This window comes from Antechinus flavipes, chromosome 1 (genome assembly GCF_016432865.1).
Source record: "Antechinus flavipes isolate AdamAnt ecotype Samford, QLD, Australia chromosome 1, AdamAnt_v2, whole genome shotgun sequence".
In the NCBI taxonomy this organism is placed as follows: domain Eukaryota; kingdom Metazoa; phylum Chordata; class Mammalia; order Dasyuromorphia; family Dasyuridae; genus Antechinus; species Antechinus flavipes.
The window spans coordinates 530764106-530780799 of NC_067398.1; the positions used below are offsets into that span (position 1 = coordinate 530764106).

General features: G+C 31.8%; 1 protein-coding gene across 1 annotated transcript in view; it reads left to right on the forward strand.

The window, feature by feature from the left end:
* Positions 1–16694, forward strand: part of ZNF236 (zinc finger protein 236) — a 208242-nt gene that overhangs the window by 93791 nt on the left and 97757 nt on the right. Inside the window, 5 exon segments of the mRNA XM_051970545.1 lie at positions 3733–3936; positions 5003–5231; positions 6789–7061; positions 11008–11211; positions 15455–15599. Of these exon segments, the coding sequence (XP_051826505.1) occupies positions 3733–3936; positions 5003–5231; positions 6789–7061; positions 11008–11211; positions 15455–15599 (1055 nt within the window).

Below are 16694 nucleotides of genomic sequence, written 5' to 3' on the forward strand. Positions count from 1 at the left end.
TGGAAGAATTAGTTTGGGTTTAGAAATGTTTTTACAGTTGTTAATGAAGGCCTGGAGTCAGAGAAGACTCATCTTCCTGAATTTAAACCTGATCTCAGACACTTTATAGCTGTGTGTATGACCCTGGACATATCTCTTAACTGTGTTTGTCATAGTTTCCTCATCTGTTAAATGAGCTGGAGAAGAAAAACAAACCATTCTAGTGTCTATGCTAAGAAAACCCCAAATGGCATCACAAAGAGTCAGACACCAGTGAAAATGACTAAATAACAGCAATAAAGGCCCTTACTCCTTAGTTATCTCTAGATCTCTTGGGAAATCAAATGCTTTTTGCTTATATGTGCTTTATCCATAATAACTCCATTTTTATCTAGACCAAGTCCTCCCTTTTAAAAACATTATGATATGGTTAGCGTGAAACATTATTTGTATTTAATCCTATTGAAATATATTGTAACAAGCCTTGGAAGATAGTTTATTTTGTCCTTTCAAAAGACTAGAGATATTTTCCTACTCTCTTCACTTCCTTGCAGTTTGTTAGCCTTAGCTTCTAGTCACATCATAAAATAAAATAAAATAAACAATAATCATTAGTATATATAATAGTCAGTTTTAAAAATATATAACAATATGTATTAGAAAAAGTGCCAGACATCACACTTAATATTTGGGATACAAAAAAAGGCAAAAAACCAGTCTCTCCTCACAAGGAGCTCACATTCAAAAGGGGGAGACAACATACAAATGATTTATTTACAGAGTAAGTTGGCAGTCCTCTCAGAGGACATGCAGTAATGGGGGACTATCTTGGGAAAGACCTCTTGCACAGGATAAAATTGATCTGAGTCTTGAAGGAAGCAAGAAAAGGCATGAGGCGGAGACAAACAGAGAGCATTCCAGGCATGGAAGGTGGCCAGTGAAAATACCTAGAATTGGGAGGTTAAAGAGCATATAGCTTGAATATAGCAAGGAAGCCATTGTTAATAGACCATGGATTACGTGAAGGGAAGTAAAGAATAAAAACATTAAAAAGATTGGAAGGAGTCAGTTTGTGAAGAGCTTTCTTATTAGCAAACAGATTTTATATTTGATCTTGAAGTAATTGGGAGTGATTTGAGTTTGAGTAAGGGAGTGCAAATGATTGTTTCTGCTTTAAGATGATCACTTGACAACTGAATGGAGGATTAATTGCAATGAGGAGAGGCAAACAGACCAATCAAAGATTATTGCAATAATGTAAGTGTAGAGATGATGAGACCCTGTACCACATTGATAGCTCTGTGAGGGGAAAGATGGAGATGTGTGTGAATATTTCAAATCAGTTTTTGAAATCAGTACAACTTGATACCAGGTTGGGTGTGAGGGGTGACAGAGAATGAGGAGTCAAGGATGACAGTTTCAGGGCCAGGCTCACTGGAAGAATGGGGATACCCTTGATAATGTGAGTGAAGTTATGAAGAAGAAAGACTTTTGGGGAAAAGATAGTTTTTTTATTTGTTGAGTTCAAGATACCTACAGAATATTCACTTTGATATGTTCATTGGGTAATAGAAGATACGAGTTTGAATATCAAGAAGGAAGTTAGGGCTGGATTTAGATTTGAGATTTTTCTGGATTAGAGATAATTGAATCCATGGGTGCTGATGAGATCACTAAGCAAGGTAGTAAAGTAGAGAAAAGGGCCCAGTGCAGAGTGTTGTGGTGACATGACCTTAATGGAAATCTAACAAGGAAGACTTAGAAGTGTCACATAAGGAGGAAGGGACTAGAGTGTCATCAAAACTTACAGAGAAGAGAGTATTAAGGAGGAGAGTGATTGACAGGATCCAAGGCTTGAGAGAGATAAAGGATGAGAATTAAGAAAAGGCTATTCATTTGGCAATTAAGAGATCATTGTTAACTTTGGAGAGAGCAGTTTCATTTGAATAATGAGGGTGGGAGCAAGATTGCAGATAATTTACAGTTGGGTGAGAGAATGGGAAGTGGTAGTATCTTTTATAGATAGTTTAGTTGCAAAAGTGAGAAGAGATAAAATGATGGCAGAAATAGTTGGGATAAATGAGGATTCTTAAGAGTTTTTTGTTTTATTTTGTTTTGATGGTAAGAGTATATTTTTAGGCAGGCTGCAAGCAGCCATTAGTGAAAGCATGGGAATCATAGCGATAATAATCTGCTGGGTAAGAAAGGATAGACTAGGATGAAGGGTGCACATAGAAGGGTTTTATCTTGACAAAAAAAGCCCATTTCTTCATTGAGACAGACTTGAATGAGATCTTTGAAGAAGACATTTTAGTGATGTGGAATGAGGAGAAGGGGAGAAAAGGAATCTCTTGTTGAAGTGTGATGCAGGAGAGTGGAAGAAAAGGATGTTGGAGATGTGAGGAGGCAAGAAAAACCTTGGGATAGTCAGTGTGGCAATGGGGTAGTTACTCCTTTTAAGGAAGTGTGATAGGACTGCCTTATGACAATGAAGGTTCATTTGAAATTATGTAGCATAAATTTATAGGCAACCATTAATTATCACTTGATAATTCCCCTCTCCAATTAGCAGTATTGAATAAATAATACTAGGAAGGAAGTGTAGAGTGGGGATAATATAAGTTTGAGGCTTAACAAGGCATGACTGAAGATAGAATGAGGGGAAAGGGACTAACCTGCATAATCTGTGGTTTTAAATTTGAAAGAAGATATTGAAGTACAAATAATAATAGGGACTGTTATCTTCTGCTGTTCTTGAAAGTAATCTCTGAAACCCTAATAGTTATTGGAATTTCCTGAATATTCCTTTATGAAGTCATTTCAATCCTGTTGTTGAGATCATTCATTTAAAATGTGCATCTTTGGAACTTAGATTGGATTTTCCTAAAGAAATATTCCTATAAAAACTTTAAGAGTCCAGAGAAACTCATAAAAGTGTCCTTTACCCATGATATCGCTAACCCATATTTTTTGTAGACCTATAGATTCTAACTAATATTTATCATTGTTTCTATGGGAAAATGTGTTCCAAATTCTAAATAGGGAAGTCAGGAAGATATTTTTTACTCCAGTGGTCCTAGTGACAAGAAGGTTTTTGTTACTTTGAGTGGGGTTTCTCGATTCTTCTTTTCTTTCCTTTCACACATGAATTAAACAGACAGATAGACATACCCACACACTCATATATATGTATATGTGTGTGTGTGTGTGTACATAAATATATATATGTATATGTATATATTTATTTGATTCCTAACTCTGCCATGGAAAGAGATTACTGATAATGGGGGCTCCCAGGGTGGGAACTGGGAAGAGGACTTTGACATGGATAGGTAGAGGGAAGGTCAGGACTCTGGCACCTGAAATTATGGGAGGCAGGTGTTGGTATGTGGGGTGTGTGTGTTAGAAGGATTAGAATTAGAAAAGGTGAGCACTCAGAGTTAAAAGTACAGGAATAGGGAGGATGTCAGAAGTGGAGACTTCTTTGACTGTTGATCTTATAGGGCATGTGGGAATAGAAGCCATGGTCTTGAATGGAATTGTCTGCTACAGACTAGCAGTTTCAAATCTCTAGTAAAACAGGACTTTTGGTTGGATGAGGAGAAGACAATTGTCATTATTTTATATAAATCAAATATTTATGTAAATCAAGTATTCCTAAGTAGTATATTGCCTATATTTCTTCTGGAGAAAGTATAATAAAAGCAAAGCTAATTTTGTTAGGCTTTATATAAATATTATTATATATTTCAGGCCACACTTTTTCAGCCTTCACCTCTCCAACAGACAGAAACTCCAGCAACATCATCTGCAAGTCAGCAGGGTCCACAGGCAGTGACTGATGTCATCCAGCAGCTTTTGGAGTTGTCGGAACCCGGACAAGTTGAAACAAATCCATCTCCACAATCAGGCCAGCAATTAAATATTACAGTGGGAATTAATCAGGACATTTTACAGGTGAATCATGTTTACATAGAATTATAGAAACACAAAAATATCTATCTAATAATGTGAATATTTTTGCTTTCTCTTGGCTTTATAATACCAGCTGTCAACATTAAAAAGCAAAGTATCTGAATTTTTTAAACAAACAGTAATTTTGAATATACCATCTAATAGTAAATTATTGAGAAATTTCAGTCTCTATCGGGGGAGGTATGTTAGCATTCAGGAAATTAAATCTTTGAAGTGCCAAGGTGTGTGTATAGTGATAAGCTGCTTTTGTATTTGGTTTTTAATTGAACACAAAAATCTATTTTTTTTATTTAAAATTTTCTATTTAGTAAAAAGTATTGTCAAACAAATGTATTGGCATGCCTTTTAAAGTAAATTTGGTAAAATGGCATTGGGATTATTTAAGAGGGATTTTAGTAATTGTTAAGCACTTAATGTTATAGCTTCTGTTGATCAATATTTCTGTTTCAAGCCAAACATAAAATTTTCATTCTATGGAATTCTTTATGTGAGTACATAATACAGATAAACATTAGAGGGGATCTTTTCAAGTTTTCCCACCATTAATTTGACCTCCTGTCCACCCATATTCTGCATTTACTAACACATATCTACTCTATTCTTTCTTCAGTATTATAAACTATTCCTCTTCATGGAGAATGTCTTCATGGTGAACCAATGTTACGCTGATTATAAAATAATACTTTAAAAATACTAATGATTTGTAATTCTTTTCCTCTCTAGTTATTCTATTTAGTGTATGATTAATTCACTTTAATAGTTTTGTAAAATCTTGAAAAACAATCTAATTTTGCTTGGAAATTTAAGTTTATATTATATAATACTTTGGATAAGAGTGAGATAAATTATAGAACCAGACTAAAATATCATAATTTGGGGAAGGTTGTGAATTGCTACTTTACAATGATCATCTAGAAATGTGAATTTTGGTTTTCATTACATTAGAATTAGAATTTCACCAGACAGATGTCATAAGCTATTTGGAGGATATTACTTCAGTAGGCAAATTGGGTTCTTTTATTAACCTTTTAGTTTTGTTCTATCTTAGCAAGCCTTAGAAAACAGTGGGCTGTCTTCAATTCCAGTTGCAGCACATCCTAATGACTCCAACCAAACTAAGACTTCTGCATCCCAGATTCAAAATCCAGATATTCACAATGTTTCCAGTGAGCCACCAGATCCTACAGAAGCAGAACAAGATAAGGAACAGGAAATTTCAGATAAATTGGATAAGAAAGAAAAGAAGGTTATAAAGAAGAAATCACCATTTCTGCCTGGTAATTTTAGTAATACTTTAGTATTTCAATCTACTTTGAAACAACTTTGCATAAATATATTAGTAAACTGTTTTTAAACTTTTCTTTTTTAGATTTAGATTTGTATGCATATGTATGTGTGTATACACAAAAACACATACATACATAATTTGTCAACTAAAGTTATATTAGCAAATTTTTATTAACCTTTTTATTTGAGAAGTTATTGCTTTTTCACATACCAATACATTCATATGCACATATATACATAGATTTATGTATGTGCCTATGGGTTAGGGGCATATATGTATTTATTAATAAGATCACCATTCTTCCAGTTTAAGATATAAGGATTATCTTGAGTATCATAGATTTAGAGCTAAATGGGACTTTAGAGGACGTCTACTTCAACTTGTTGTTTTACAAATGAATGAGCTGAGGCCAAATAAATTTACTTCCCAAAGTCATAGAGGAAGTAACAGGCAGGATTATGAACCCAGTTCCTCTAATTTTGAAACTAGTACTTTTGGATATCATGTTGCCTCTACTTCTCTTTCTCTGTCTGTCGGTCTGTCTGTCTGTGTGTCTTTCTCTTTTTCTCTCTGTCTCTCAAAATTTTAAGTCCTTTAAAGGCAGGGACATCTTGAGTATAGTGGTAAAAATATTGACCTTAGAATTTGGAAACCTGCTTTTTAAACTTTCAACATATAATGTCTTGGCAGCTCTTGGTAAAGTTTTCATTCTCAGGGTTATTGAAATTGAAGTGATTAGGGCAAGTCATTTTATTTCGCTGAGCTTCAGTTTTCATCAAGGTTTATTTTCAACCAGCCTTTTAAAGAAGATAGTTTTTGGTAAATATACTTAAAATCTAACTATAAAATTCATATAATATTATGCATTTATTAGGTATATATTTTTCCATTTGGCTCCAGAGAGATTTTCTAACATCTTATGTACATCAAATTATATATTTTGATTATTTTATTTATACTATTTGTCAAATATGTTGTGGGTGGAATTTTTTTGTTAGTAATGGGTTATACTAGTTAAAAAAGCTTTTAAAAAGAAATCTTATTTTATGTGTTTAAGTTAATATACTAAAAAGATTAAATAATTATTCTCTTCAGAATTAATGAAGGCCACTTATTAGTGGCCTACTATGTAGAGGGAGGTATTTGAAGCTGGGAGAATAAGGAACAACTTTTTGTAGAACATAGTGCTTGAATAGTTAAAGCAAAGGATTCTAAGAAAAAGCACATTCCAAGCTCAGGAACTATTCATTTTTGTCTGTATTTTTATCGCCTGACACATAATAGATATTTATTAAATGTTCATTCATTCTACTGTTGGAAATTTTATTTCACTTTTTTAAAAGAAAAGGTGAATGTGACTACATTTCTGAAAACTCATTTGCTAGGAGAGTTGGCAGACTCATGCGAGAATGCTAAAGTCCCTTCTAGCTCAGGTTCTCTGATTTTGATATTCTCTAATAGGAATGTTAAAATAATCTAAAATTTGGCTTAGCTGGATTGGATTGGTTTTTTATGCAAATGCATAATTTTTTATTTTTCTGTACAGGTTCAATTCGTGAAGAGAATGGAATACGATGGCATGTGTGTCCATATTGCACAAAAGAATTTAAAAAACCCAGTGATCTAGTACGTCATATTCGAATTCATACTCATGAAAAACCATTTAAATGTCCACAGTGTTTCCGGGCCTTTGCTGTGAAGAGTACTCTTACTGCTCACATAAAAACTCACACTGGCATCAAAGCATTTAAGTGCCAATACTGTATGAAATGTTTTTCCACTTCAGGAAGCTTGAAAGTTCATATCAGACTTCATACAGGTAAGAATTAAACCGTTTTTTGTTTGATAACCTGAAAAAGAACATCATAGTGCAGCATCTTTTTGCGTTATTTATTTGGTTTGTTTGTTTTGGACAGTTAGCCATTAAAATCCAAAGTCTCCTCTGTAGTGTGTGTGTGTGTGTGTGTTTTAGAAAAATAGTAAAGTTTGAGTAGTTTTATGTTTTAGCTCCCAATTGTATATTTGAATTTTTAAAAGAAGAAAACAAATAATGTCCTTTAGTGCTCATTAACAATATGTTTTTTAAGGGATATTGAATCAACAGTAACAATAATCATAAACATGTCCATCTTGCAAATATTAATCAATTCAAAAGTTCAGTTGCAACTCTTATTGTTGTATTGTGCTTTTTTCTTTTTAAAGCAGCTTTACATTTATTATATGAGAGCTTTGTTGTGTAGTTTTCTGTATTTTTCTTTTGAACATTATAAATCTAATGCAATGATTGGAAGATTGTACTCTCAGTATGTAGAAACCCAGATACAAAGATATTGTCTCACATAAGATCCTTAAAAATTATTGCTTCTCATGAACCATGATATCAAACTAGATTAACAATAGATTGCTGATCATTTTTCTATATTATGAATTTAGATAGATTTTTTAAAAAAGATAACACTTTTAATGTTGATAGAAATTAATTTTATTACACAGAAAGATTATCAAATTTACAGGACAGAATGAACCTGAAATTTACCTCATTAATACTATTTTCATTTCAGAAGCTTAACTTGGTTTTATAATTCTCTGCTCTCGACCATCTATTCATATAGTATCCTATAAAGAGGGAGGAAATATCTATATATATATTTTTTGGCCTCTTTTTCTGAATGAGTCTTTTGAAAATGGAATGGTGATTTCCCCTTTTCCTCCTCCATGACATTGTCTTTGGGAGAGAAAGGGAAAAATTTTGTATTATTGGATCTTCCCTATTGAAATTGGAGAATTTAACAAACACTACAGCTTAGATATATCTATTATATTTAGATTTGGCGTAATGCTAATGTCCATATTTTAGGACATCTTGTAATGAGAAAAAATGTAAAAGAGAAAGATGTTTTATTAGATATTGGTACATAACTTAATCTATGAGTAATTTGTTAATGTCTCCATACTTTGTTTCCCAAATAAATGTGCATGTTTAATATTTCAAAACTCTGAAGAATCCATATTAGCCATGTTAATACTCTCTCCTTTTATATCTATCAAAATCTCTCTGTGGCATATTTAGTAACATTTTTGAATCATTACGACTGAAAAAACTCATTATTCATTGAATGTTGAACTTTCTGGTGGAGAACTTCTGCAAATTTATTTAGCCTGAGATGATAGACATAGAGCCCAAACTTCAAGGCTTAAGGCTTTCCCGCATGGGAATGCCAATTGAAGATTACACTTTGCTAAGATGGCATATAATTTTCTAGGGTCAAATGCAATTCAAAAATCATTTGTAAGCAGTACTGTAGTCAAAGGCACTGTGCTTATTGCTAGAAATAGATTGAAAAATAGTACCTACCTTCAAGAAGCTGTGGTCATCTATATCAACTGGTGCAAAGAAGCCAAAAAGAGATCTGAAAATTTCATCTAAGAATTAAGACATCATTACTAATTCTGGAGAAAATAATTTAAGTTATTTATAGTGAGATTAGAAGCTAGATAAAAAGAAATGAATACAGAAGAAACATTATTGTATATAGCATTTTTTTTTTTTTTGAGGTTAGCTGTTTTGAAGGAGATGATAGAACAATAATTTGGGGAGATGACAGGGTTAAGTGAAAATTTTTAAGGGTAGGGGACATATTGGAAGATTTATAGGCCAAAGGGGAAGGAACCCAATATATAAGTAGATTGAAGATCAGGAAATTAAAAGGGATGATCAAAGAGGAAAGCAAAAATAGGGAATGGATCAAAAATTGAGGATACTGGCTTTGAAGAAAAGCACCATATCTTCTGAAGGGTTTTGAGGAGTAGAACAGAAGAGAAAAAGTTTCGATCCACTATATTTTTCTGTCAAGTAGGTGTTGATGGGCACCTTTAAGGTATGGTAAAGCCATAGGAAGTTTGAAATAATACATCTAAGGGTTGTGATATGAGTCCATTGGGGAAAAATAAAAGTATTGTCCTGTGCAATGAAGACTGAATTTAAATTGTGGAACATAAATTTGTATTGGATCCAGTTTATGTGACTTATTTCAGTGGCACTCAGAGAGTTATTTCTGTGCCATGAAGAAGTTTGGCACTTTATATAAGTTATAAAATCTTTTTTATCATTTTATTTAGGCAAAGGAAAACTATTTTTAGTAGAAATAAATCAATTAGCAAGAATTGTTCAAGTTGAGAATATAAGAATTTTGCATATGAATCACTTTAAAAGAGGAATTTTTTTATCTGTACTGTTGTAATGGACTACTAACTGCTCTTTCTGCCTCATCATCTCCCCCACAGCTGCCAAAGTGATTTTTTCCTAGGCTTTGAGTGCCAAACTAGAATTTATTTTTGATAATAGAAACCCATTAGAATTTGTTGAACAACTGAGTGATGTGATCAAGCCTATGCTTTAGGAAAATCACTTTGGTAGCTGTATGTATTCTCAGTTTTGAAGGAAAAAAATGAATACTTCTGTGAACTCATAGAAGATACATTTTCTATTTAATTCAGACTATAATAATTTTAGGTACTCAAGCATTTTAGTATGCTAGAATTTATTTTTTTCCCTTTTGTTTAATTTAATTGTTGTTAAGTTAAAGAATTATATTTATTATGTAGTTGATATTTTATGCATTATTGATGTCCTCAATATTTTAAGATCAAAATATTTGAGTTTAAATTTTTTTCATCAAATGATGGTAATTTATTTTTAATTTTATTGTTTTTTAGAATAACAAGGAAAGGTTGATGTTTATTTTTTAAAACCTTTTTTGTTATATCTCTTCAAGTTAGTACAAACTCCTCCCCCCCAATTTTCATTTTAAATAAAATGAGACACTGTAGTATAATTGATAGAGAGTTGGGCGAATATCATTCAGGAATACCCATGTATTTTGGTTCTTTGACATTGGGCATATATTAGGCAATGAACTGGTGGCTAAGTCTCAAAGGAGTTACTTATGTGCATCAAGGTGTCTCCATGCTAAAGAAAGCATAGCTTTAGAACACTCCTTCCCTTCACTTAGTAGTCTTCACAAAGTAAGAAAAATAGTTTAAGAAGTTGGGTGATAGATAAGAGTCTACTATTAAATCACTTTAAATGTTTTTAATTTCTTCTATGCAACTTATTAATTAATGAATAGCCAAAAATTCAAAAGGCCTATAAGCAAAGAGGAATAATTGCAAAAAATCTGGAAAACTTACTATTCAATAATCATCGAATAGTAGTCTGCTGTAAAAATTTTCATACAAAATTTTTACTTCCAGTAGTTTCCCAATATTAGCCAAATTGCTTTAGTATTCTCTTGAAATATTTTTGTGGCATATCTTCACTTCAACATTGTTTATGGAAGAACACATAGGTATTCACATAGATTCAATTATGTAATAATGAGCCAGATACATACAGCAGTGAGTAATATGTGAAAATTATTTTTGTGTTCAGTTGCTTTTCAGTCATGTTTGACTCTGTGGAAGCCCCTCTGCCCCCTTTTTTGGGGGTGGGGGTGGGGGGGCAAAGACACTGAAATGGTTTGCCAGTTCATTTCCCGGATAAGGAAAACTGAAACAAACAAGGTTAAATGACTTGCCTAGCTTCCTATGATTAGTAGGCATCTGAGGCCAGATCTGAACTCAGAAAGATGAGTGTTTCTAAGTGTTTCTGGCTGTATGTGTGGCACTTAATCCACCACACCATAATTATTTTACACTTTGCAGTAATTTTTTTGAGGTGTATTGGCTGCCACAATTATGTGCAATTATCTTTTTATTTCCATCAGGAGTTAGACCTTTTGCCTGTCCTCACTGTGACAAAAAATTTCGAACATCAGGTCATAGAAAGACCCATATTGCATCGCACTTTAAGCACACCGAACTAAGGAAGTTGAGACATCAGCGCAAACCTGCCAAAGTTCGAGTAGGCAAGTCGAATGTTCCAGTGCCAGATATTCCTTTGCAAGAACCAATTCTCATTACTGACTTAGGTAAGATATGTTAAATATTTTATAATTCATTGAATACTATTTCATTTTACACCTTCTGGAATGGCTTAAGTATTAGCATCTGTGTGGTTCAGTTGGTTTGAATATAATGTTAATTAAATTGTACTTTTGTGGAGCAGTCAGATGGCGCAGTGGATAAAGCACCAGCTCTGGAATCAGGAGAACCTGAGTTCAAATCCAGCCTCAGACACTGAACACTTCCTAGCTCTGTGATCTTGGACAATTCACTTAACCCTGTTTACCTCACACGAACACACAAAAAATTGTACTTATGTGTCAGATTCCTTATGCTTCATGAAGTACATAACATTTTTCCAAAAGACAATCTTGGTTGATTCTTAGGAATTAAATAACTAAAAAATACTTTAAGGTAATTATTCTTTGCAGTACACTATGTGCCTTCGAGATGGTAAAGAACTCTAAATCCCTCTGCAGATTTTTTCTGTCAAAATTTGCAAGATTGAAGCAGAATATTTCCAACAATTTCCATATAATATCTCTCCATAGTTCTTTTATCTTGTTAGATACTTAATTTTCCTTGTAAAATTATCCTAGACATTAAAATTTTTAATTTGTACAATGAAATAGCACTATTGATAAAAATATTCTCTTGGTCCCTTTATTATAGTTCTATTACAGACTCTTGGTAAGAAAAAATATTTTGAGAAGGTCTTTATAAGAAGCCTCTCAAGAAAATTTCTTAATTATTTTTTAAATTTAAGCAGTGTGGTTAAGTTTTTTACTGTTCTCAATAATACATTAACCCCTCAGCTTGATCCCTCAATGTTTTTCTCTTTCTTTAAAGCTAAGCTCAGATAACCCTTGGTCTTTCAATAATAGTAGATAACAACAGGGCTTAACTATATGTCAAGCACTATGCTAAGCACTTTACCATCATCTTCTTTGACCCTCATAATAACCTAGAGAAGTAAGTGCTACTATTATCACCGTTTTTACAGATGAGAAAAATATGGCAGATGAGGTAGTTATTGTCCAAGGTTACACAGATATGAGACTGGATTTTGACTCAGGACTCTTTTACTCCAGTATGCTATCCATTGTGCCATCTAGCTTCCTAAAGTTTTCAGGCTTAATCAAGTTTTCCCTGTTCTCTAGGTGCTGATGTTCTCTGTCTATCCTATCTCATTCCTGATATAGCTATTTTCTGTTTTCAAGCTGAATTTCCCCTTTCCTACCTGTCCTAGTAATTTTGTAAGCTCTTTAAGAATTGAAGACAGAGGTTTGTTTCATTTTTGTGTTTGGATTCATAGTGCTCAGTACTTTGCCTTTTATTTAATTGGTACATAATAAATGTGATTGAATTGAATTCATGGATTAAAAAATAGTCTTACAGCAACTCATAAATTTCAAAGTCATTTTACTACTTTTTAGTATTCCTCCTGTATACCAACATTGCCTTGGACATATTCAATGAGTTTCTTTTGTTCTAGGGATCCTGGAAGTCTCTAATGACTTCAGTTATGACTAGGAATCTTATTGAAGTGACCTTTAAATTACTCTGTATATTTCCTAGACTCAGAATAGGCCTATGTAGAGTAGACCATACTGGAAGTTTATAGATGTTTTTGTTTTATATTTGTTTTTCTAGTTTGACTCCAGAGATTCAAGCAATTCTTAGAATGAAATTGGGGAGTTGAAAGTGTCAGCCTTTTCTATTGTCAGTCCATCTTATTGTGGAATAAGGACATTTTCAATGCCATCACGTTCTTTGTGGTATTTATTTTCTTTATGGCTGACTTAGGAAAAGGATCGGAGAAATCACTGCCTTCTCAGGAATTAAAAAATTGAGGATCATGCTACCAGAAGGAGAGTTTTTAGATATTGGGCTATCCAGGCTAGCACCATATTTCTTGTCCTTGGTTTCAGGAGATTATAATAACAAGACTTATTTCAGTGAATTTTTGGCTTCTTCTATAGAATTTGCTCATGATAACAAAATTATGCTGTACAATATCTTCTTATTTGACATGGCTAGAGAGTGGAGAATTCTATTTAAATATTTGAGTTATTAGAGTATTCATGTATATGGGATTATCAAATTTTGAACAATTAGAATACAATCAATATACTTAAAACTCTACAGATATTTGATATTCTTGATGGTTCCAGTGGCATTTCAGTACATTGTAGATATCACAAATATCATACCAAATGTTAGAACTCCCTCTAACAAAAGTCCCTTGTACAAAACATTTTGTACATATTTATATAATATTGTACAATTTATACATCTTCCTATGGCTTTTTCTTCTGATAAAATGTAATTTAATAGATTGAGGGCAAGAACGTTTCATTTTTCTCTTCATTTCCTTCCTTAAAGCCTAGCAATAGTGCCTTGCATATATTAAGTACTTATTAAATATTTGTTGACTGGTTGATAAAATTTATTTTTCTGCTTTACAGAAGATATTAATCACTATATTTTTTCCACTGATTAGCTAAGATTTTCTAAATAATGAAATCTAGTACTTCATTCTTAATTATTCTTGGTATTAAAAAATACTCCTTATCCTATTAAAGAAGGCATCTTACATACCTGTGATATCTAAACCTTTTAATATTAAATAAGTGCATCATACTTTTTAAAAAATTATGAGGTAGTTACTGAATTCTCAAAAGCATATGTTATTAACTTTTTTGGGGTCATGGACTCCTTCGGCAATCTAGTGAAGCCTCTGGACCGTTTTTCAGAATGTTTTTAAGCGAGTAAAGTAAAAAAAGTATATAATTACAACAGAAATTAATTATGTTGAAATATAATTGTAATTTTTTTAAGTTAAGGGATACCAGATTAAGCACCTCTTTTCTAAATAATATTTGTAGGATAACCACATGAACATTGTTGTCTTTTTAAAGATGACTGTATATAATCTTGAATGATAGTAAAACTTATAAAATATTCATTATAAAAATCATTCTTTGAGTTTTCAAAAACTTCATTTCCCCAGTCTTAATTGCTCTTTTAATAGGAATTTCCAACTTAATTAGTGAAAAAAACTACCTGCTTAAAGTAGTTCTGATAGTTTAAAATTTTTTATTTTGCCTTCTTTTAATCATCAGTTTTTTTTTTTTTTAATGTCATAGCATTACTTTTGATGAAAAAAGAAACTGATCATTCAGTGTTTCATTTCACTAAGTGGAATGTCATTTAGATATCCTATAGTTTACTAAAGTTAGTGGTGGCCAAAAAGCATTGATCTGTTTTCGTTGCTATCTTCAGCAAGTAATATAAAATGTTTCCATTTATTTTCTTTTGGAACTTCACAAGGGAAATATTTATATATAAGCAAATGATTTTAATAAAATAATTTATAACTTTCTGAGAAATTTCTGCAAAAAAGTATAATAAAATAAAATAAGAATTGGCAGAATCATCTGTGACATTTTTAATAATAGATAGTAATACATTATTTATAACCAGTAGTAAAAGATATTCAAATCCACAATACATAAACTTGGCATAAGTCTATAATGCATAAAATAGTGTTATATAATTAAATTTTGGTATCATGAAAATATATACGGGTTGATTTATTCTGGCTTCACATTTTGACTGTTGGAATAAGACATTCATTTTCTTTAAATGTGTTTTTTTTTCCCTCTATAGCTACATAGGGCTACTTCATTTAAAAGAAAAATGTTGCCCACTGAAAGAACTCTGGGAGATGACTATGCACCATTACATAGAATTCCCAATCCCTCTATTTTTGTCCAACTGCATTTTTGAGTTCCTTCACAGGCTAATTGCACACTATTTTAAAGTCTGTCTTTTTGTACAGCAAAATAACTGTTTGGACATATATACATATATTGTATTTAACTTATACTTTAATATATTTAACATGTATTGGTCAGCCTGTCATCTGGGGGAAGGGGTCGGGGGAAAGGAGGGTTAAAGTTGGAACAAAAGGTTTTGCAATTGTCAATGCTGAAAAATTACCCATGCATATATCTTGTAAATAAAAAGCTATAATAAAAAAAAAGTGTTGATAAAATTTGGATTTATAGCATAATTAACTTTAAAAATTATGTATTTCATTTATTGGTCAATTCTTGTTTTTAAAGAGACATTTATTTTTACAAAAATGCTATCTAACCATAGTTTTTCAGGAGCATAGATTGTTATTAATGGTTTAATTATAACTTGTAATTAAATTTTAAAAATACTTTTGACAGTGAATACAACATTTCTTTTGATTTTTAGGTCTCATTCAGCCAATCCCAAGAAACAGCCAGTTTTTCCAAAGTTACTTTAATAATAATTTTGTCAATGAAGCAGATAGACCATACAAATGTTTTTACTGTCACCGAGCTTATAAAAAATCTTGCCACCTTAAACAGCACATCAGGTAAGATAACATATAAGGAATATAAGTGAAAGTTCAGTTATAGTAACCTTGTAGGATTTTAATGTGGATCAAATATGATAATGTACATATAGTTTTTAAGCTTGAAAGTGTTTTTGTCAATATCAGCTTCTTGGGAAAATTTAAGTCTTACAATAAGGTAAGATAACGAGTACAGGATATAAAGATGTTATAACTGGTTTTACATTGGAGATACTGTTATGGGACTATGGGCTTAAGTCAATGTCTCAGAATATCAGTTTGCTCATTTGTAAGAAAGAAATAACATATATTGATTATCTCATATCAGGGTGTTTTTGAGGAAAATATTTCATATATGACATCATGCTGAATAAATTAGTTCATTTTAAAAGAATAGAATAAATAATGGATGTGAATTGGTAGAATTTAAGACATTTAAGAGAGTAAAGCTGATTTGGGATGCTCAAAATTTCTCATTTGACATAGAATAGTTTGATTGGATTATTTAATTTGGATTTATCTCCTAGCTATCTACTCAAGTGGATTTCTTTTGTCCTATTTCTTTTTATCTCTGACTTTGTTGAAATTATAGAGAATACATATTACAAGCACCAATAATTAATTATTCTCATCAATATTAATAGAAATATTTCAATACTTCCAGGATCCATGATTTAATTTGTTGTGGGTTTTCTCTCCTAACAATTTAGATCACAATTTCTTTATGCCTTAACTAATAGATTCTTTAAATTTTTGTGGGTTAAAAGAAAATTGTCACCTTTCTACTGATGAGCCTCTCCAAAATTTTCTGGGGAGGTTATAATATATAAATATGTAACTCATCAACAATACCATAATCACTGACTTTTCAACTTGTTTAAGAGGTATTAGATTTATATTTTGTTGACATAGTCTTTTAGAGAGCCAAGGGTCATCTTTGTGCCATGATTAGGTATCATGGTAGGATTTCAGTGTATGATAACATCTATTAACTGGAGTTATTTTTTTAAAAAATACTTTTTGGACTTGTTCTTATATAACTAATAACACTGAAAAAGAAATAGAAACTTAATGGAGAATTATTGTAGAAAGAACATTGTATTTATAATCCCAGAA